We start from the raw sequence: 23,201 nt of genomic DNA, 5'->3' as shown, positions 1-23,201 counted from the left end.
ATAATATTTAACCATCTCTCTGACCTCGTGTAGCTTTCTTCAAATCAGTCACCTTACTTTCAAATTCTTTCTTACTCATCTATATGGTACAACTTTGCCTTATGGTACAAAGTTTGCCTTATGGTACAACTTTGCCTCACTACCAATTATAATGTTCTATTATGTATTGTGTTGTCATTGCATTTGTATTGTTACTTGAATATTTTTACTGCTGTAATTGCCTATGTATCAAACTGAGGCAGCTTGGGCAAAGAAGTCATATTAATTTGGTGTTTAACTTTTCAGTCCTGTAAAGTGGAGGAATGCCATCTGGGTTTAATTTACTCAGAAGTCTAGCTTTTGCTAGACTAGAGGTTAGAAAGGTCAGAGAGAAGTAATTATTTACCACATCTGGATAATCTCGAGGGGATCAGCAAGCAAGGCATACTGTAGTTTTAAAAGGATTAGATTGAATGCTGGTTAGAAGGAGATAGCTTAGATATAGATAATTCTAGATGAGTTAGAATTTGTCTTATAAGGAATTCTGATTTCTGCTTATTTTAGAATATGTTTTATTCTGTGGAATTAATAAGTTCTATTTCTATGTAGAATATCTTTTCAATTCAGTGTTACATCTTTGCCTGACTTTTCAAGTGAGATTGTCTGCAGTTTAAGAGGTCATCATCTGGTTTGAATTATCCACAGTCCTAGCTAGTTTTGTGTATGAAACTAATAGGTGAAAGAGGTCAGGACAAGTCAAGTCATCTCCTTGATGAATAGCTAAATGAAGGACTGGTTTTCTGAAAGTAATAACAAATCATGTATGTGTACCATTAAGCAAGATTGGCCCCTTGACCCCTTAATGAATGCCAGAGTCCAGTTAGCAGTTTAAGCTATGACTGGGATTATGAGAAATAATAATAAAATGCAAGAGATAGGTGCCACATTGTCTAGTGTGAGAGGCCCCAGGTCATAGGTCAGTTTAGGAAATATCTTAAACCTATGTAACTGATATTTTGGAGTAATGTATAGAGATAATTAGTTCAAGGCAGGGTAATCAATCTATTCTTTACCATCTGGTGAGAAAGGGGGGCTAGAGAGGTGTAGGACCCTATATAACTGAGAGCAGAAGCAGCTGAGACAGAAGCCATAAGATCCAGAGAGCTGAAGAGAAGAAGAGACCTAGTGCTGATGTCCTACTTTGTTTGCTGGCAAATAAAGAAGACTTTTCTCTCATTCTGGTGTGTGGTGTTTGACTCCTGAAGTACCACAGATTCTGCTAACAATAGTGGTAATTCCTGCAACAAAACTGCTCATGTTTGATATATTCTTACTGTACACCGCCTTGAGTGAATTCCTTCAAAAAGGCGGTAAATAAATCCTAATAAATAAAATAAATCAGGTTACTTATCTAGCCCAAAAAAGAAAAGAAAAAGTCCTGTAAAAAAAAAAAAAAGGAACAGGAAAACTCAGCTCTTAAGATTGGGGAAAATGTTGAAGACCGGCTTTCTCTTCAATGTACCTTCTGTTGAGTGCAAATAAAAAGATGGGTGTTAAATTGAAAAAAAGGAACTATTTGTGGTAGTTTACAAATCTGCAGCTGCTGCAGCACTAACTATATACATTCCTACCAGCTTTCCGCTAGTGAAAATGAAATTCTTGAGAATGGGGTGTGCGTTTATATTTATACATTTTAATGAATGAAATTTATCAGTTCGTCTGCACCTTTTCATCTCAAAAAGAATAATCTCGTTTAAAAGTTCAACAACCATCCAGAGTCACCTCAGCTGCCCTGCTGGAGACCTGTATACAAAATTGTAGCTTGACTGATGGCGCTGGGGAGGTAGGTTCACCGATCAAAAGCAGCAGCAAGAAACTTCAAACCTTACCAAAGATGCTGGCCGCCAGCAATTTGAGAATAATAACAAAATTAGGGGGGGTGAAACCTTAGCTTGAGTTAGCTGACTCGAGCCAAGCTTTAGTAAACAACCTCCTTGAGGTCCAGAAAAACCGTCGTAGATTCTAATCAGCTAAGAATTTTACGTCTAGCACTGGTTGGTTTATTTATTTCTTCGCCCCCATAGAACATTAGAACCAAACAAACCCTTCAACTCCAGAATGCTATTGAAAAAAAAAAAAATCACCCTCTGCTTGAAGTTAGAACTAAGACCTGAGTTAAATCCAAAATCCTCCTATCTCTTCCCCTCTCTCTGACACAGTCTAAACAGGATCATCACCCAATTCTACAGCCCTAATGAGTTCCGCGTTCCAAGTCTCCTTTTGGCTCACAGCCACGCCTCCTTGGTTCGCCCCGCCCCCAGGTTCTCAATCTTATCTAACCTACTTGTGTGCGGCGGCGGCAGCGTCCAACCACCGCCTTGGTGCACCGGCTTAGATACTTCCGGGTAAGGTCAGGTGACCTTGGGCTACACGTGTGTTCTGCAGTTGCTCTCGTTGTCCCGCTTGCAACATGGCTGGACTGGTAGATTTCCAGAACGAGGAGGAGGTGAAGGTGTTTCTGGATAACCTGGGGATAGAATATAGCTACCAGTGCCACAAGGAGAGAGATCCCGATGGTGAGAAAGGGTGGGCAGTGTGGGTGCTACGGGCTAAATCCGTTAGGCGTTCTGGATTCAGTGTTGTTTAGCAAGAGAAATGCATGCGATGATTTTCTTCGGAGCAGCTCTGTGAGAGCAGGTGCTGTATGGACGAGACGGTTTACCGTTTCTGTTGTGACTATTTCCTTTTTTTTAGTCTAAAAATTGACAACTTAGACCACAATCTCGGCGAAGGTGGGAATCACTTAAAACACAAATACGAGGTTTAAAAAAAAAAACTTGCAAAAGAAAGAGATGGCAACATTGTTTTAAATATCTTTTGCCCTATTAACACCCCGTCATGGCTTTAGAAGGAGAAAGTACCACATTAACTGTTCCCTTATGTGGACGGGAAATAAGATGTTGCTGAGCCGTATTCTGATAACCCTTCCAAACGTTAACTGGGAAGCAACCCCGAGGGAAATGTTTATTTACTTGATATACTCTCCTGTGATCCCGTACACATATAGAAATAATGTGAAAGTATGATACCTTTTTATTGGACTGAATACATCTCTATTCCTCTACTCCCCTCCTCTTCTCTGCCCTTCTGTTGCGCCCTATGGAATGCCCGCTCTATCTGTACTACTACTACTACTACTATTTAGCATTTCTATAGCGCTACAAGGCATACGCAGCGCTGCACAAACATAGAAGAAAGACAGTCCCTGTTCAAAGAGCTTACAATCTAATAGACAAAAAATAAATAAAGTAAGCAAATCAAATCAATTAATGTGAACGGGAAGGAAGAGAGGAGGGTAGGTGGAGGCGAGTGGTTACGAGTCAAAAGCAATGTTAAAGAGGTGGGCTTTCAGTCTAGATTTAAAGGTGGCCAAGGATGGGGCAAGACGTAGGGGCTCAGGAAGTTTATTCCAGGCGTAGGGTGCAGCGAGACAGAAGGCGCGAAGTCTGTAACAAACTCCCCTATATCCAGGACCTCTTTATCTCGCGTCACCTCCATCTGCTCGCCATAACAGAAACCTGGCTCTGCCCTGATGACTCTGCTTCAGTCGCAGCCCTGTGCCATGGCGGTTATCTATTTTCACATACTCCTTGCCCTGCTGGCCGTGGGGGCGGTGTTGGACTACTTCTCTCTCCCTCCTCCAGATTTCAACCCCTTCTTCCACCTCAATCTCACTGTTTTTCCTCCTTTGAAGTCCACTCTATCCGCCTTTTCTCTCCTCTGCCTCTTCAAATAGCGGTCATTTATCGTCCCCCTGATAAGTCCCTTTCATCCTTTCTCAGTGACTTTGACGCCTGGCTTGCCTTCTTCCATGATCCTTCCTCCCCCTCTCTCATCCTTGGTGACTTTAATATTCCTGCTAATGATCCTTCCAACTCTTATATTTCCAAGTTACTCGCTTTAACGTCGTCCTTTAATCTCCAACTATGCTCCACCTCCCCCACTCATCAAAATGGTCACTGTCTTGATCTCATCTTCTCCTCCAACTGTTCACCTTCTAGTTTCCTTGCCTCTGATCATCCCTCCTCTGATCACCATCTTATAACTTTCACACTTAAATCTCCTCCCTCCCAGTCCCGTCCTATCCTATCTAATTTATCTAGGAATCTTCACGATATTGACCCTTCATCTCTATCCTCCCATGTTTCAAACCTCCTCTCTACTGTGGCACCATCCACATCTGTCAACGAGGCTGTTTCTTCTTACAACAATACTCTATCCTCTGCCTTAGACACTCTTGCACCTTTGATGACCCGCCCTGTAAGGCGTACAAAACCCCAACCTTGGCTGACTTCTAATATCCGCTACCTACGTTCCTGTACCCGCTCCGCCGAACGCCTCTGGCGGAAATCTCGGGCCCTTGCTGATTTCTTATACTTTAAGTTCATGCTGACTTCCTTCCAATCTGCTCTTTTACGTGCCAAACAGGATTATTATATCCAACTGACCAACTCTCTTGGCTCTAATCCTCGACTTCTCTTCACCACATTGAACTCTCTCCTCAAGGTGCCCCCTCCCCCAACTCCCCCTTCATTATCTCCTCAGACCCTTGCTGAATTCTTTCACAACAAGGTTCAAAAGATAAACCTTGCTTTCTCTACCTCACCAGCTCTCCCTCCACTAGTCCGTTCCCCTCTCTCTCCTTCCCCTCATTCCCTTTCCTCCTTTCCTGAAGTTACTATTGAGGAAACTGCACTTCTCCTTTCTTCCTCAAAATGTACCACCTGTTCCTCTGATCCCATTCCCACCCACCTTCTTAATGCCATCTCTCCTACTCTTATTCCTTTTATCTGTCACATTCTCAACCTCTCACTTTCCACTGCGACTGTCCCTGCTGCCTTTAAACATGCTGTGGTCACACCTCTCCTTAAGAAGCCTTCACTTGACCCTACTTGTCCCTCTAATTACCTACCCATCTCCCTCCTTCCTTTTCTCTCCAAATTACTTGGGCGTGCTGTTCACCGCCGCTGCCTTGATTTTCTCTCCTCACATGCTATTCTTGACCCATTACAATCTGGTTTTCGCCCTCTCCACTCAACCGAAACTGCGCTTACTAAAGTTTCCAATGACCTATTACTGGCTAAATCCAGAGGTCAATATTCCATCCTCATTCTTCTTGATCTTTCCGCTGCTTTTGACACTGTCGATCACAGCATACTTCTCGATACCCTGTCCTCACTTGGATTCCAGGGCTCCGTCCTTTCCTGGTTCTCTTCCTACCTCTCCCTCTGCACCTTTAGTGTTCACTCTGGTGGATCCTCTTCTACTTCTATCCCTCTGCCTGTCGGCGTACCTCAGGATTCTGTTCTTGGTCCCCTCCTCTTTTCTATCTACACTTCTTCCCTTGGTTCATTAATCTCATCCCATGGCTTTTCCTACCATCTCTATGCTGATGACTCCCAAATCTACCTTTCTACCCCTGATATCTCACCTTGCATCCAAACCAAAGTTTCAGCGTGCTTGTCTGACATTGCTGCCTGGATGTCTCAACGCCACCTGAAATTAAATATGACCAAAACCGAACTTCTCATTTTCCCCCCCAAACCCACCTCCCCGCTCCCCCCGTTTTCTATTTCTGTTGATGGCTCTCTCATTCTCCCTGTCTCCTCAGCTCGAAACCTTGGGGTCATCTTTGACTCTTCTCTCTCCTTCTCTGCTCATATCCAGCAGACCGCCAAGACCTGTCGTTTCTTTCTTTACAACATCCGTAAAATCCGCCCCTTTCTTTCCGAGCACTCTACCAAAACCCTCATCCACACCCTTGTCACCTCTCGTTTAGACTACTGCAATCTGCTTCTTGCTGGCCTCCCACTTAGTCACCTCTCTCCTCTCCAGTCGGTTCAAAACTCTGCTGCCCGTCTCATCTTCCGCCAGGGTCGCTTTACTCATACTACCCCTCTCCTCAAGACCCTTCACTGGCTCCATATCCGTTTTCGCATCCTGTTCAAACTTCTTCTACTAACCTATAAATGTACTCACTCTGCTGCTCCCCAATATCTCTCCACACTCGTCCTTCCCTACACCCCTTCCCGTGCACTCTGCTCCATGGATAAATCCTTCTTATCTGTTCCCTTCTCCACTACTGCCAACTCCAGACTTCGTGCCTTCTGTCTCGCTGCACCCTACGCCTGGAATAGACTTCCTGAGCCCCTACGTCTTGCCCCATCCTTGGCCACCTTTAAATCTAGACTGAAAGCCCACCTCTTTAACATTGCTTTTGACTCGTAACCACTCGCCTCCACCTACCCTCCTCTCTTCCTTCCCGTTCACATTAATTGATTTGATTTGCTTACTTTATTTATTTTTTGTCTATTAGATTGTAAGCTCTTTGAGCAGGGACTGTCTTTCTTCTATGTTTGTGCAGCGCTGCGTACGCCTTGTAGCGCTATAGAAATGCTAAATAGTAGTAGTAGTAGTAGACTATCTCTCAAAAGCTGCCCTGGGAATTCCACAATCTAAGTGTGTGTGTGTGGGGGGGGGAGGGGGAGGAGGTCAGGATATCCATGATGAATATGCACAATACATTTTCACAGACTAGTAGTGTCCCAGTATGTGCAAATTTATTTCATGCATATCATTATGGATACCCTGAAAACCAAACTGACTAGAGTCTTCGGGAGCGTGTTTTAGTCCTGGGTTAGTCCAATAAAAGCAGGTGACCTACATCTTCTTTGGTGCCCTATGAATTTTACATGTTTTTATGGTGTTCAAAGCTTGATCGTACTAGTGTATTAGCCAAGCTAAGGCAGTGCTGTGAGTTCATTTATAAATACATTACTAGGAGACATTTTTCTCCATAGGCTGTCATCGGCTGGCTGAGTATTTGGAAGGAATAAAGAAGAATTTTGAAGTTGCTGCACAAGTATTGAAAAAGAACTGCGATCAGAATAAGCACAGTGAGAGCTGCTACAAACTAGGATCCTATTATGTAACCGGGAAAGGTGAGCCAGGCCTACTGAATTCTGGGAAGTCCATACTGCCAATGGAATATTTCTTTATCTTTTTGTCACATTTTCTCTGTCTCTGATTACATTTGTTGGTGCTTGGAGATCTCCTGTTCCTCCATATATTGCACAGAATAATCCCTTGGCGGTTCTATTAATAATGCTGTTCTTGAGTTTTTCTCTTTTATTGTTATGCCTGGTGTACTCACATCAAGCATCTTATTGATTGGAATAACTCATGATTCCAGTGTTTTTCTGGTAGTGTTTGCAGTTTCTGGTGGGTAAACCGTGCTTCTTTAACATGCGCTTCTGTATACAGGCCTTCTAATACCACATCAAAGCCAGTCATGAGATGTGTAACCATTTATAGTTTTGTTTTACAGACTCTACATTTGCCTGTTTTATTACTTTTTTTTAAACGTTTTTCTGTGATCTGTGTACACACGAACCTTATTGTACTACAACATTACTGTATTCATACCAGAATTGGCGAACGCCTTTACGGTACTATGTAAGCCACATTGAGCCTGCAAATAGGTAGGAAAATGTGGGATGCAAATGTAACAAATAGATAATAAATAAACTGTGTTGCCATTGGTCCACTGTCCTGTGCTGCAGCTTTCAATCTCTGATCCTTAGGTTTAAGTTAACCTTTTATTAACCATTCTGGTGCTGAGATTTTGATTGAGGTATGGTTTCTGAAGAAATATTTTGAATTTGCCACTGTATTTGTGCATTTGACTTGTTTTTCTTTAGAATGTTTTTTTTTAAATCTTATTTTTCAAATTCCTTTTGCTTCTTTCTTCATTGCATCCTGATGCCTGTGTATAGCGAAAGATTTTGACATTGACCTACAAAGGTCCTTTTTGCTGGTTGCCCCTCCTGTTTATTGTCTGTTTTCACCCCATACACAGCAGCTTGAGCTCTCTGTTCATCCTTGGAACACTGTCTTACAGTACCCCCTCCCCCCTTCTATTTTCTTTTCCCATCTGTGATCAATATTCCACTCTGCAATTTTTATTTGCATTGCTCTCCATCTCTGGAACTCCCTTCCTGACTGTATTACTACTACTACTACTTAACATTTCTAGAGTGCTACTAGGGTTACGCAGCGCTGTACAATTTAACAAAGAGAGACAGTCCCTGCTCAAAGAGCTTACAATCTAATAGACAAGTGAACAATCATAAGTCAAGTTCAGGTCATCTCTGGAAACTTAGCTTTTATACCTAGGCTTTCCCAGGGGGGGTGGTGACATGGTGTGTAGACGGCGGCTCGGCGTGGTCCAGTGCCAGGACAGCAACGGTCTTCAAACCTCCACTTCTTTTCTGTACTGAGGGGTCCTTTTACTAAGGTGCGCTGAAAATGGGCTGCGCTAGTGTAGGCGCGTGTTTTGGGCGTGCGCAGATCCATTTTTCAGCGCGCCTGTAAAAAAAGGCCTTTTTAAAATTTCTGCCGAAAATGGACGTGCGGCAAAATAAAAATTGGCACGTGTCCGTTTTGGGTCTGAGTTGACTTAGCGGTAAGGTTTCACGTGGTAACCGTGTGGTAATCGTCTACACATGTAGAATGACGATTACCGCCCAGTTTCCGCCGCATTCAGGAAAATGAAAAATTATTTTCCGGCACTCATAAAAAAACCCCCAAAATTACCACCCGGGCCACACGGTAGCCGGGCAGTAACTCCAAATTGACGCACCTATGCGCCTACACGGCTTAGTAAAAGGGCCCCTAAATTTGTAGTTCTTTTTTTTGTTTCTGGGAATTCTTTTTTATTTATTTATTTTTTTATTTTAATTCTTTATTAATTTTGCTTTAAACAAAGATAACACACTTTGAATGATACATCAATGTTTTAAATAACAACTTTCAAGTAAATTATTTCAAATTTTAAATTCCAAAAGGAATTTATATGAACATTGATTTTCAACAGTCCACAAATGAGAGAGAATCCAAATTATCACCAAAGGAAGTTGGTTAAAGTGGAAGTAATTAACATTTAAGTTAGAGCAGGCGGTTTCTAAATTTACATCTTGACCGTATTTCCAACATTTATTTGGTCAGTTCTTTTCCCCATGCATAAGTAGAAATCTAGACAATTGTTCGGGTTCATAAAATATATATCTATTATTCTTGAAAAAAATTAAACATTTGCATGGAAACCTTAATTGAAAGGTAGCTTCTATTTCCACAATTTTCTGCTTCAATTCCAGAAATTTCTTTCTCCTTTGCTGAGTCCATTTAGAAATATCTGGGAACATCAAAATCTTATCTCCCATAAATTGAGGCTGTAAATTCTTAAAATACAATCTTAGTAAAGCCTCTTTATCTTGTATAAAGACAAAGGATATTATTAAAGTAGCACGAGTTTTAATTTCTTCCTGAGATTGCTCCAATAGTCCGGATACATCCAAAGATTCAGAAGATGCTTGTAACTCAATAGGGGATGATTGAGAATTTTTCCCTTGTAGTTTAAGGTAATATATTTTTTGCAGTGGAGGCAAAGAGTCCTCTGGATATTTGAAAATCTCCTTCAAAAGTTTGTTAAACAGCTCTCTAGCAGACATATATTGTGTTTGAGGAAAATTTAATAAACGCAAATTTAAATTTCTTGAAGAATTTTCTAGATTTTCAAGTTTTCTATGAATAATCAGACGATCTCCTGCTATTTGAGATTGCTGTTCTTGAGTTTTCACTATATCAGTTTCCATTGCAAGTTGTTTAGCATAAATCACTTCAACTTTTTCTTTAAGGTCTTTTACTTGTCTAGATCTGGGAATTCTTTGATTTTATTGTAAACCGCTTTGATTTTAATTTGGAATGCGATTATATCAACCCTCAATAAACATGCATTCTCACTCATTCATGCTATTCCTCAGAATGCTTATCCAAGTTTAAGGATAAAGACTGTAGGCATTTAGGCATTTATTTTCACAGTTCAGCTCTTTTTGCATATTTGGATCTGTTGATTCTGTGAAGTATTTATTATTATTATTATTACATTTGTACCCCGCGCTTTCCTACATAATGCAGGCTCAATGCGGCTTACATAGTAATTTGAAATACAAAATTAATAGAATTTTAATAAAACAGTAGTAAAACAATGTAAAGTTGGGCTTAGTAGTGTATGATAAGTTGAGCTAGATAATATATGACTAGGATAAAAGTATGCCTGTATGCTTAGGATAATAGCTCTGTATCTATAATCTATTTCTGTAAGCCCCCATCTTCTTTTGGGTTTTGGGATGTACAATCTCAGCATACATGGATTCTTATAGATCACTTTGCGGGCATGGAGGAGTTTGCTTGTTCTTAAATCCAATTTATAAAACCTTTTGTCAAGCCAGTCTACAATTCCAAAGCTGTGTGAAAGTACAAGAAATGCAAACTAATTGATGGCTTATATCTTATTCTGTACTGTTGTGAGGGAGTGACATAGTGACAGGTGTCCCTTGCTGATGTAGCAGGTTAGCCAGCAGGTGGTGCTAAACCTGCCATGTCAGAGGCTGAAGCAGAGCCAGTGTAAGCATAGGGATGTTAAGCTGTCTGGTCAGAGGACGGGGCTCAACAGTGAGCAGGAAGTAAAAGCCCTCTGGCAGAACAGAACAGGGAGGCCCTGGGAAGAGAGAATGTAAAAGTCTTGCAATGTAGGTCTCCCCTTCTTATGTGTAAGCTACCAGAACCTGGTTAAGGTAGGCCAAGCTTTTAACTTTAGCTTTACCAGAATCCTGTTCTTCAGGTCTGGCTGGAGACATACCTGTGTTTTGCAACCCTGCAAATAGCTGTATGTACTATGGGTTTGAGGTCTGTCGGCTACAGGCCTGTGCAAAGTTTGCCTCTGAAAGTAAAGAAACCTTATTCTTATTGTCCCTACGAGGTAACAGGGTTCAGCATTTGTCTGGCTATATGAAGGCCTTCCGTTTCAACCTCGCTCACACTTTCACAGCTGTTAAAGCACTTTTCAAAACTGATATCAGTTTCTTGTAATATCCTTTGTTGATCTTTACTGTCAGTAATTTATGCTGGCTTGTTATTCTTTTCCTCTACTCGATGTTAATATACACTTTTCTGCTCAAGTTTATTTATGTCACTATCTTCCATTTGACAGATGTGTTCAGTTTTCAGTTTTGTCTTTAAGGAAGTTTTTCTTAGCGTATTTGTCCAGTCATCCTGATAATCATCTGAGATGCTTATATCTACTTGGAGTTCTGTTAAGCAACATTACAGGAGCAATAAAGCTTGCAGTCATTGGCAGTCCAGGTTCTTAGTATCTCTGAGATTTAAGGCGAAATCTATGGCCTAACAAGTTACTAAAATTATTTGGTGGATTTAGTACTGGACAAAACAAGAGTGGTGACAGGGAATCTCCCTTAACTATTCCTTGTTAGATCTTGATAGGAATGGTAAGTCGTCCAGCTTCAGTATCCAAATAGAGTGTAGTTTTGTTATATTTTCATTATGAATTGATGTTCATGATCAGTCTAGGGTTTACCGTATTTTTCGGACTATAAGACGCACCGGACCATAAGACGCACCTAGGTTTTAGAGGAGGGAAATAGGAAAAAAAAAGTTTTCCTTTTTTCCTCCTCTAAAACCTAGGTGCTCCGGTGCGTCTTGTCCGAGTTTGGGATCGCCCTCCCCTACTCGCGTCACGCGATGTTCTCTGGTGGTCTAGTGACGTCGGGGCAGGAAAGAGCCCCCTCTTTCCTGCCCAGCGCGCTGCTCTCCGTCCTCCTGTATGCTGCCTGACGGTCTCAGCGAGATTCAAAATGGCCGCCGAGACTTCAATTCTCGGCGGCCATTTTGAATCTCGCCGAGACCGTCAGTCAGGCAGCATACAGGAGGACGGAGAGCAGCGCGCTGGGCAGGAAAGAGGGGGCTCTTTCCTGCCCCGACGTCACTAGACCACCAGAGAACATCGCGTGACGTGAGTAGGGGAGGGCGATCCCAAAATCGGACCTCGCTACCTTCGGACTATAAGACGCACCCCCCATTTTCCTCCCAAATTTTGGGGGAAAAAGTGCGTCTTATAGTCCGAAAAATACGGTACTTTGTTAATTCGTAGGTGTTTTATTATCCAAGAGTGTGTGATAGTATAAAAAAGCTTTGTTTTAGTCAATCCATGCTGAAGTTTTGTTTTTCGTACAGTTAGCCATGGTGACTTTATTCAGTACTAACTGGCCTTCGGTTCCATATGTCTACTTCTTACAGCCCTTCGGTTCCATTGCCGTAATGTTATTAGAGTCTATGGGACCTTTTACTAAAGCTTAGCACACACTAATGGAAATAGCGCATGCTAAATGCTAAGAAGCCCATAGATTACTGGCTGGTGTACCACACGATTTGAATATGTCACCAGTATTTTGTTTTTTGCACTGCTTACCAGTTGCGTCTCGCGTGCATTATAAGATTGCACTGTTGATTCATCATGTTTTGTATTCAGTTTCAATCCTACTACTACTACTATTTAGCATTTCTATAGCGCTACAAGGCGTACGCAGCACTGCACAAACATAGAAGAAAGACAGTCCCTGCTCAAAGAGCTTACAATCTAATAGACAAAAATTAAAAAAGAAAGCAAATCAAATCAATTAATGTGTACAGGAAGGAGGAGAGGAGGGTAGGTGGAGGTGAGTGGTTACAAGTGGTTACGAGTCAAAAGCAATGTTAAAGAGGTGGGCTTTCAGTCTAGATTTAAAGGTGGCCAAGGATGGGGCAAGACGTAGGGGCTCAGGAAGTTTATTCCAGGCGTAGGGTGCAGCGAGACAGAAGGCACGAAGTCTGGAGTTGGCAGTAGTGGAGAAGGGAACAGATAAGAAGGATTTATCCATGGAGCAGAGTGCACGGGAAGGGGTGTAGGGAAGGACGAGTGTGGAGAGATATTGGGGAGCAGCAGAGTGAGTACATTTATAGGTTAGTAGAAGAAGTTTGAACAGGATGCGAAAATGGATAGGGAGCCAGTGAAGCGACTTGAGGAGAGGGGGTAGTATGAGTAAAGCGACCCTGGCGGAAGACAAGACGGGCAGCAGAGTTTTGAACCGATTGGAGAGGAGAAAGGTGACTAAGTGGGAGGCCAGCAAGAAGCAGATTGCAGTAGTCTAAACGAGAGGTGACAAGGGTGTGGATGAGGGTTTTGGTAGAGTGCTCAGAAAGAAAGGGGCGGATTTTACGGATGTTGTAAAGAAAGAAACGACAGGTCTTGGCGGTCTGCTGGATATGAGCAGAGAAGAGTCAAAGATGACCCCAAGGTTTCGAGCTGAGGAGACAGGGAGCATGAGAGAGCCATAAATAGAAATAGAAAATGGGGGGACTGGGGAGGTGGGTTTGGGGGGAAAAAATGAGAAGCTCGGTTTTGGTCATGTTTAATTTCAGGTAGCGTTGAGACATCCAGACAGCAATGTCAGACAAGCATGCTGAAACTTTGGTTTGGATGCAAGGTGAGATATCAGGGGTAGAAAGGTAGATTTGGGAGTCATCAGCATAGAGATGGTAGAAAAAGCCATGGGATGAAATTAATGAACCAAGGGAAGAAGTGTAGATAGAAAAGAGGAGGGGACCAAGAACAGAACCCTGAGGTACGCCGACAGGCAGAGGGATAGAAGTAGAAGAGGATCCACCAGAGTGAACACTAAAGGTGCGGAGGGAGAGGTAGGAAGAGAACCAGGAAAGGACAGAGCCCTGGAATCCAAGTGAGGACAGGGTATCGAGGAGTATGCTGTTATTGACAGTGTCAAAAGCAGCGTAAAGATCAAGAAGAATGAGGATGGAATAGAGACCTCTGGATTTAGCTAGGTTATTACTGTGTACAGCTTGCAGAGGGCTTTGCACTCAAACATCTATGTTACTTGCAAATGATAAAATGAACATTGTGAAGTATGCTGTAACACGGGCAGCGGCTTTTTTGATTGCTGGTCCACAGATCTGGAACAATTTGCCTGGATATTTGAGCTTCTGTAACAGTATGGAACAGTTTGGCATGGGTTTGACACTGTTGTAACGGACTAAGTATGATCAGTTTTCTGTCTCTTTGTGAATGTTATTATGTATGTTTTTATGTACTTTGCTTAGTTGTAGGTGGAATAGAACATTTTAGATAAATGCTAATTAATAAAAGGGCCCTTCTGTGAGTAGAGATGGCCAAGGAATGGAAAAAATGCCACAAGAACCACATTGGCAAAAGGGATCTTTATTAAACACTTGGAATTCCACATTTGTAACATAGTAGATGACGGCAGAAAAAGACCTGCACGGTCCACCCAGTCTGCCCAACAAGATAAACTCACATGTGCCATTTTTTGTGTGTATACCTTACCTTGATTTGTACCTGTCTTTTTCAGGGCACAGACCGTATAAGTCTGCCCAGCACTATCCCCACTTTTCCATGATTTACCCCAAATACAATTATGCAGACTTCAAATTAGTCAGATGTTTCTATTAAACTTCTCTTTGGCTTGAAGAAATTTGACCGGGTTTTTCCTCTGTTTTAAAGAGCACTGGCTTCCCATTGCATACCTCATATCTTTCAAAATCCTTGTTCTTGCTCACTGTGCATTCTACTCTGGTTTCCCCCCATTTATTTATAACTTTCTTATACCTTATACTCCATCCTTGTGTGTCCATTCTTCGTAGCTGCAGTACCTGCAGATCAAGCTTGTCTCTACCTCACACTCTTGTTTTCAAGTTGTTATTCCTTCCCTTTGGAACAGTCTCACCCTCTATCTGTTGTGAAACACCTTTCAACAAGTTTAAATCTGAATTGAAAACCTTTTCAAGACCTTCCCCTCAGATTAACTTCTTGAAGAAATTTGTCACCACAGCATCCCAGCTGGCAGATCTCAAAGTGTTGAGTTTTTTTGATGGGTCTAATCTGGTAATATATTTGTCCCTACTTGTTAATAAAAACAGTTGGATCACAGGTCACATAAGAACATAAGAGTAGCCATACTTTGTCAGACCAATGGTCCATCTAGCCCAGTATCCTGTTTTCCAAGCAGTGGCCAAGCCAGGGCACAAGTATCTGGCAGAAACCCAAAGAGTAGCAACATTCCATGTAGAACCCCAAAGAGCAGCAAGATTACATTCAGAATCTCAAAGAGTAGCAGCATTCCATGTAGTACCCCAAAGAGTAGCAACATTCCATTCAGAATCTGAAATAGTAGCAGCATTCCATGTAGAACCCCAAAGAGTAGCAACAATCCATGTAGTACCCCAAAGAGTAGCAACATTCCATTCAGACTGAAATAGTAGCAACATTCCATGTAGAACCCCAAAGAGTAGCAACATTCCATTCAGACTCTGAAATAGTAGCAGCATTCCATGTAGAACCCCAAAGAGTAGCAACATTCCATTCAGAATCCGAAATAGTAGCAGCATTCCATGTAGAACCCCAAAGAGTAGCAACATTCCATTCAGAATCCGAAATAGTAGCAGCATTCCATGTAGAACCCCAAAGAGTAGATGAAAAACAACAAAGCAGTGGAATCAAATGTATTTATTGGAACAATACCCGACGTGGCCACGTTTCACCCTCAGGCTGCGTCAGGGGTATAAACCATTTATCTGCTACTTCCAACTGAACTGATATGTATTAGTTCAGTTGGAAGTAGCAGATAAATGGTTTATACCCCTGACGCAGCCTGAGGGTGAAACGTGGCCACGTCGGGTATTGTTCCAATAAATACATTTGATTCCACTGCTTTGTTGTTTTTCATCTACTGTTTTGTAAGCAGTTGTGTGCCTTTTTGTTTTTTTTGTTTTGAACCCCAAAGAGTAGCAACATTCCATTCAGAATCTGAAATAGTAGCAGCATTCCATGTAGTACCCCAAAGAGCAGCAACATTCCATGTAGTACCCCAAAGAGTAGCAAAATCCCATTCAGAATCTGAAATAGTAGCAACATTTCATGTAGTTCCCCCAAAGAGTAGCAACATTTCATGTAGTTCCCCCAAAGAGTAGCAACATTCCATGTAGAACCCCAAAGAGTAGCAACATTCCTTTTAGTACCCCCAAAGAGTAGCAACATTCCATGCTACCAATCTCAGGGCAAGCAGTTGCTTCCCATGTCTGTCTCAAAAGCAGACTATGGACTTTTCCTCCAGGAATTTGTCCAAACCTCTTTTTAAACCCAGATACGCTAACCGCTGTTACCACATCCTCCAGCAATGAGTTCTTTGTGACTGGAAATGTATGTATGAAGTGTAAATTATTTTTAATTATTTTTTTTTAGGTGGCCTGAAACAAGATCTGAAAGCAGCCTATGAGTGCTTCCTGACATCCTGCAAGAAAGGTGGGAAGAAGTCCATAGACGCTTGCCACAATGTGGGGTTGCTCGTACACGACGGGCGGGTGTTTGATGAGAAGCCGGACCCTCTTCTGGCTAGAGACTACTACAGCAAGGCCTGCGAAGGTAACTTTGCGGCCAGCTGCTTCAATCTGAGTGCCCTTTATCTCCAGGGAGCTCCAGGACTACCGAAGGACATGAACCAGGCTTTGAGATATTCCCTGAAAGCCTGTGATTTGGGTCACATGTGGGCCTGTGCTAATGCCAGTCGTATGTACAAGCTGGGAGACGGCATAGAGAAAAACGATGTGAAAGCAGAAGCCCTGAAAAACAGGGCAAAACTGCTAAACGAGGAACAGCGTGAATCCAAGACCCAGTTAACATTTGGGAACTGACACCCATAGAACTAACTTCTTTTTTTAAAGTCTAGTGATTGAATTGATTTTTTTTTATTAAATGTAATCTAGAAATGGGAGAAAAAAATCATTTGGAGACAAACTCATAGATGAGCTGTGTCGTGTGTGAAGAAGCAGCTGATTCCATTGCTCCGTTTTACATTTACAACATAAATATGACCATTTGAAGGATTTCATTTTTTTAAGAAGGGAAACTGTTCCTGTCTTATTAAATTTTAATTCCAAACACACTTTCTTGAATCAGGCAAAGTTCAGTCCCTTTCTGACCAAGTGCTAAAAAGTAAAGGTGTGTACTGAAAAATTGTTTTTGTTTTTCTCTTTTTCATTTTTGTTACAAAATAAGAAAAAAAAAAAACGATCAATGGAAAAAATGTCAAGTCGGAACCCCAGTGTGCTCCCGATCTACCCAGCAGCACTGTCTTCAGGGGAAGGAGCGATCTCCAGTTCTTGCCCTACTGGTCCTGTTTTTCCAAATGGCTCTGAATGATTTGAGGCTGGTGCCATTTTATGTTTAAACAATTTTTATTGATAATTCAGCATGTTAAACCATAACCATACATTTCAATTAGCAAACTTCACAAGCAAATCATGTTGTATAAATCCCACCCATTACTGAATAGCATCCAAAACTTTTTAACATTTTCTCACCTATCCCCAAACTTCCCCTTTGTTCCCCACATATGTTATTTCAACATTTTTTTATTGAGGGCAGATCAAGTCAAAATATACAATTTACCACAAAGTACATAACAGTCAAATGTAAACTGTATTCAGTAACAGTCCAATATTCTATCTATCTCAACATCAAAAACTTGTCTGAACCAGGCCAACAGCTCCCCTCCCTCCCAGGAACCTAAGGGAACCATAATTTATCATGATGGAAAGTTCAACCTTCATTAAGAAGTAAGCTACGTCCTCTGGGACTTAGGATTTGCAAATAAGGACCCCAAATTGCCAGAAAAGTAGTTTGTCTCCTCTGGGAAAGCCTAGAATCTCTAGCCTCCCAGGATATCAACAGGTGTAGCTCCAATGCCAGTAGGCTGGGGGATCTTTAACAGTCCAATATTGTAAAATACATTTCCTAGCTACTAAGCACATCTTGTGGAGCATTAGTATCTCAAAGCAATTCCTACCTCCAAAAGCCCCTGGTATATCCAACAGTAATTGCTCTATCGTCCCCAACACAGGAATACTCAGCTGCAGTTCCCAGAACCGTCGGATTTGACTCCAGAATCTCTCCAGAGCTGGGCATCTCCAAAACATATGTAATAAAGTACCCGGGCTCCTCCCACATTTAAGGCACTCTGGACCCCGATTATCTCCCATATGCACCAGTTGAGAAGGCGCCACATATCCTGTATAAATGCATCTGTATGCACATTCTCTCAATCGGGCATCTGACACCAGCAAAAGTATTCTTGCCACTGATTTGGATATATGGCTGGTGCCATTTTATTATCTGGCAATTAATAAAAATCGGGGTGAGCCTTCTGCCATTTTGAAAAGCCAGACCAACTGGGGGTCCCTCCTACTCCTAATGGTTTCACAAATGGGGTAAGATTAGGGGGGAGGGTCTTGACTTTTTTTTTTTTTTTTAACTTATTTTACTTTTTAATTTATTTTTTCAATTTTAATGATTTTTTTTTTTGTGGCCGTTTGGGACCAAATAAAGTGTTGGTCGTATTTGTTGTATTTGTTTTCAAACTGGAATAAAAGCATATCCTTACTAGAAGGAAAGTGTCCAAAGTTAAACCCTTCGCTACCCTCACCTGCCATAACCCCTGTACTATTTATTTATCCTGTTTCTCCAGGGCATAAGTACCTCATCTCCCTGACATGTTTAGCTGCTGCTATTCTAGGCCGTAAGCAGGCCTGCATTTCCTGTGAAGCAGAAAAGGAGGGCTGCTCAGGGTGCAGCAGTAAAAAGCAGCACTTCTCCTCTTCCATCCCATTGGCACATTCAGGTACCTCATGCTGAGAAGGACAACATCCCCTCCACCCTTAAAAAAAAAAAGGGGCTTGTGACCTGGTGGCATGTGAAACACCGTAAGCTGGAATCGCTGCTAGCCCATCCGTCACCTTTGTAAGGGGGTGGTTACAATGGGATGCTGTTGAAGAGATGAAATATTTCGGCAACATAATGACACCGCCCAGAGTTTGGAAGGAGATCAGAGACAAAAAAAAAAAAAAGGTGTCCCTTGCTTCTGCCTTAAAAGTTAAAAATATTTCCTGTGGCTGTATTTAACATTTTGTTTTCTGAGGATATTCCTAATAAATAATAATCGCTGTTATGTGGCATCACCACACTATGAAAAATCAGTGTTCCCAGGAAATGTAGATTTGCTGGTGGGGAGCTCTATAGCTGCTAATCTACCCTTTCTGTAGGAAGTTCCCTAAAAGGTTTTGGATGTGGTTCTAATTGGGATTGAAGACACCAGGGGCGTTCCCAGCCAAAACTAATAGCTATGTAAGTCTGGCCATGGGCTGATGGCATATTGGAGGTGGTTTCTGGTCCTGTCTCTTGTCTTTCCTACCTCTTATAGTGGTTGGAAGTGGTACAGCTTACATCCTTTGCACCCTATTAAATGTGAATTCTCCAGCGTTGCTAGAGAGACTTTTTTTTTTTAATTTGAGATTTCTATTTAATTTTGTGAGGTTCTGTCATTTTCACAGTGTAATTAACTTTTAAGTTGATAACTTAACCATAATAGTCAGGTTTAAATAAATCATGCATATTCATTGCTGTGATCTGGATAGAGCTGGTTGCACCGCTGATGTCCAGATAGCTTTCTGGATAAATTTATCGCCACTTTCTGGATACGTTGCTGCACTGCCCTTGTTTCACCCATACTCTGCCCCGGAGCTTTCTGGATAGTCTGTAAGGAATGGATATTCATTAGCACTTTGTGTGTAGTGCCGCTGAATATCCACAGAAAATGATGGTCATCTGTACAGAGGCAACTGCTATACAGATATTTGGCTTTTAACGTCTAGTCCTATATTGTTAAATGATATGTGGAAGTCAAAGGAGATGAGTTCCCATCTCATTTACTATAATGATAACCTTTAATTCAGATTTCCTTTTTCTTTCAAAGTCATTCTTGCTGTGCTCCAGATTTTATTAAAGGAAAGATTTTGTTGTGAATATTGTAAGACTTGTTCTAAAGGAATGGCTCCTGCCTGTTCAGTTGAGGTTCCACCCAATCGGTCAAAATTAGGAGAAGCCTCTTGTTAAGGACGCCACTCCTGTTATTTAATGTTTTCATATTATTTCCTCATTCTCATTCCTTTTCACTATATTCCCCCACCTCTGTTACTGCAGAGCTGAGGCTGGAAACCTATTGTAGAATTTTTCCCTGCCTTGCTTTGTTGGTCTGTTTGTGCAGTGCCACCTGCTGGCAGGAATGCTGCACTACCTGATAGATGAGATGGCAGGCAGTCACTGGTGGTTACAGTTTCCAGTGGGGTGGAAAAAGTTGCTTAACAAATACAGCTCCAAAGACCTAGAGGCCGATGATCAAAGGCAAGGGCGCTAGAGGCCATTGGCGCCAGACTAGTGCCTGCATTTGTCTTTGCCCTTTGATCAGAGCCGGCAAGCGCGTGTAATAATGAGCTTGCTGGCTCTGAGTGCAAATGCATGCTAAACAGGGCATTAGGTATTCCTCCCCAATGCTCAGTGGACAGTTCGCCAAACAGTGGCGTTGCTCTCATGGCAAACCCTATGCCAGCTCAGAGCTGGCATTAGGGTTTGCGGAGCATTGGGGATTAATGGGGATCCCTTTCCAGCATGCATTTGCATGCTTACAGGGCGTCCCCCCCCCCAAAGAAAAGGATCTGTCAAACTGAGTAATACATGGGGCTGTTTTGCAAGGGAGCGGGGGGGGGGGGGGGGGCTGGAGGTCCACTGGACTACGAGATCACCAACCCCTTGTGTGCGGGGTTGGGTATAAGTGTCTGGAGGTCCACCGGACCACCAGCTCCTTGTATTACTCTGGCAGGTCCGGTCTTTCTTTTTTTTTTTGACAGCCCGGACCTGTCAAACAACTTGGCGCATGCACAATCCCCCTGCAGAAGTATCCCAATGATCAGAGCTAATAGCGCACCTAAATTTGCATTCTATTAACTTTGATCGTTGGGGCTTTATTTCCCCACACTGTTCCGGGGCTGATTTTACAGGCGCTGTTCAGAAAAGTGCAGGGTTTTTGTTCATCTGCCCTTGTGATGGAAATGGTCTTCTTAACTACATATCCCACAGTGCTTTGCATATAGATTTTTTTTTTTTTTTGTAATGAATAAATGTGACTACCTCAGATGTAGAACTATCTAGTTAATAAGCACTTGGTTGGGAACCACATTTTGAGAAGTACTGCAAGATCTTCAGTTACTTGAATTCCACAGCTATCCACGAGGGGGCAGGTATGTTCTATGAGGTAATTTTCAAACAGATTTTTATCACTCAGCGTTATGTCTGTTGTACCTTAATTAGCTTCTAGTGTGCTATTACTCTTTTAAAAGTGCAGAGGAGGTAGGGCAGTGTTTTTCAACCCCAGACATGCCCTGCAGAGTGTATCCTGGATTTTCAGGCTGTCTGATGGTATTTCTCCAAAATATAGGCAGATTTATTGGTTACCAGTATATGCCAGAATCTTTTTTTTTTTTTTAATTATTCTTTATTCAATTTTTCAATTATATTCCAAAGATAAACTTTGTCAAGAAAATAAAAAACAGGGAATTCCAAAGCAATATATATGGTCATTATGCTTAATCCATATGACAACAAAATCAGTTCCTTTATATATAGTCCTCAAATAAACAGGCCGATTAACATAAATCTTATATAGAGGATTAAGATACATTTAAGAAACTTATATTAGAAAGGAAAGCGTCAAGCTATTTTATTGTTACATCTTCATAATTCAAAGTCCTAAATTAGATATCTATGGAGGTATTGGAACCCTTGCATTCAAAAAGGTTCTTAGTTGTATAGGTTCAGAGAAATGGTATTTCTTATTTTCAAAAAATATCACACATTTACATGGGAATATCAATTGGAATTTTGCCCCATTTGTATTGTCTCTTGTCTCAAGAGTAAGAATTTCTTTCTCCTTTCTTGCGTAGTTCTGGATACATCAGGAAATATCTGGATTTTCTCCCCCATAAAAATTACTGATGAAATCTGTCTTAAATACTGTCTCAATAACGCCTCTTTATCCAAAAGAAAGACAAAAGATACCAATAACGTAGATCTAAGTTCAATGTCCTCCTGTGACTTCGAGCAAAGCAGAAACATCCAGATTTTCAGAAGCTTGAATTATAGGCGCTTGGTCTTTTGCTGAATCTTATTCAAATGTATGTTTGACTTACAAGGTTGTGTTTGGTCTAGCTCCCTTAGATTTTGCCAATCATTTTGTCTTTTTAAATTCAGGGAGAGACACAAGAGCTTGCAATTTATTCAGTTACTAGCCGTTAAGCCCGTTAAAATGGGCGCGTATTGGAATGTTTTTTTTCCCAAGGCCCCCCTCCCGTTGCAGCTGCAAGGCCCCCTGCCATCCTCCTTCCCTGCCAGCTCCAAGGACCCCTCTGTCCCTCCATCCCAGCTCCAAGGCTCCAGTCCTCCCCCCTTCCCAGCTGCAAGGCCCCCTGCCCGCCCTCCCTCCCTCCCAGTTCCAAGGCCCCAGGCCCTCCCCCCCAGCTCCCAAGGCCCCCTTCCCTCCCTCCCAGTTCCAAGGCCCCCTGCTCTCCCTCACAACTGTAAGGGGCCCCATTCCCTCACAACTGTAAGGGGCCCCCTGCCCGCCCGCCCTCCCTCCCAGTTCCAAGGCCCCCCCCCGTGCCTTCTTCCCAGCCAGCTGGAAGGCCCCCTTCAGTCCAGCCCTCCCAGCTCCAAGGCCCCCCCTCCTTCTGAGACCTCCCATGTCCCCCCCCCCAAGGTAGCCGCTACCGCCCCCCTTTCACCCGGCCCGGGCCCTCGCTTCGTTATTCAACTTACAGCAGCGCCAAAACAGCAGCAAGCACAGCTCCCGTTGGCCTTCCTTCACTGCCTGTGCCTCGCCCTCGTGTGACGTCACGTCGGAGAGGGCGGGGCACAGGCAGGGAAGGAAGGCCGACGGGAGCTGAAGCTGAGCTGCTTGCTGCTGTTTTCGGCGCTGCTGTAAGTTGAATAACGAAGAGAAGGCCCGGGCCGGGTGAAGGGGGGGTGGTGGCGACTCCGGGGGTGGGGGCGGTAGCGGCTACCTTGGGGGGGGGGAGCGGTAGCGATGTCAGCGGTTCCCTCCCTCCACTTCCGCGCAGTTTCCCTCTCTGTCCCGCCCCCCTCCCCTCGTCATCACGTCTTGACGCGGGGGCGGGACAGAGAGGGAAGTCTCTACTGCGCATTTGCAAGTGAGTACGGTCACTTGCCTTTTATATGTTTGATCCCATTTTAAAGAGTAGAAAGGGGCTCAAGTTATTGGAGAATCTCTTAGCTTTCCATGCAGCAAGACTAGATAAAACTGTTTTGTGCATTTTAGGTGCATGATTAAGAC

The 23,201-nt window shown here is 42.6% G+C and overlaps 1 protein-coding gene across 1 annotated transcript; it reads left to right on the top strand.

Moving 5' to 3' along the window:
• Positions 1–2,370: 2,370 nt before the first annotated feature.
• Positions 2,371–17,180, top strand: LOC115472251 (cytochrome c oxidase assembly factor 7). The gene is made up of 3 exons (XM_030206454.1): positions 2,371–2,555; positions 6,840–6,980; positions 16,208–17,180. Exons 1-3 carry the CDS (start codon positions 2,450–2,452, stop codon positions 16,654–16,656), a joined length of 696 nt encoding a protein of 231 aa, XP_030062314.1. The 5' UTR covers positions 2,371–2,449; the 3' UTR covers positions 16,657–17,180.
• Positions 17,181–23,201: the final 6,021 nt, after the last annotated feature.

Source organism: Microcaecilia unicolor, chromosome 6 (assembly GCF_901765095.1).
Source record: "Microcaecilia unicolor chromosome 6, aMicUni1.1, whole genome shotgun sequence".
In the NCBI taxonomy this organism is placed as follows: domain Eukaryota; kingdom Metazoa; phylum Chordata; class Amphibia; order Gymnophiona; family Siphonopidae; genus Microcaecilia; species Microcaecilia unicolor.
This window is presented reverse-complemented; position numbering and strand designations above follow the sequence as displayed.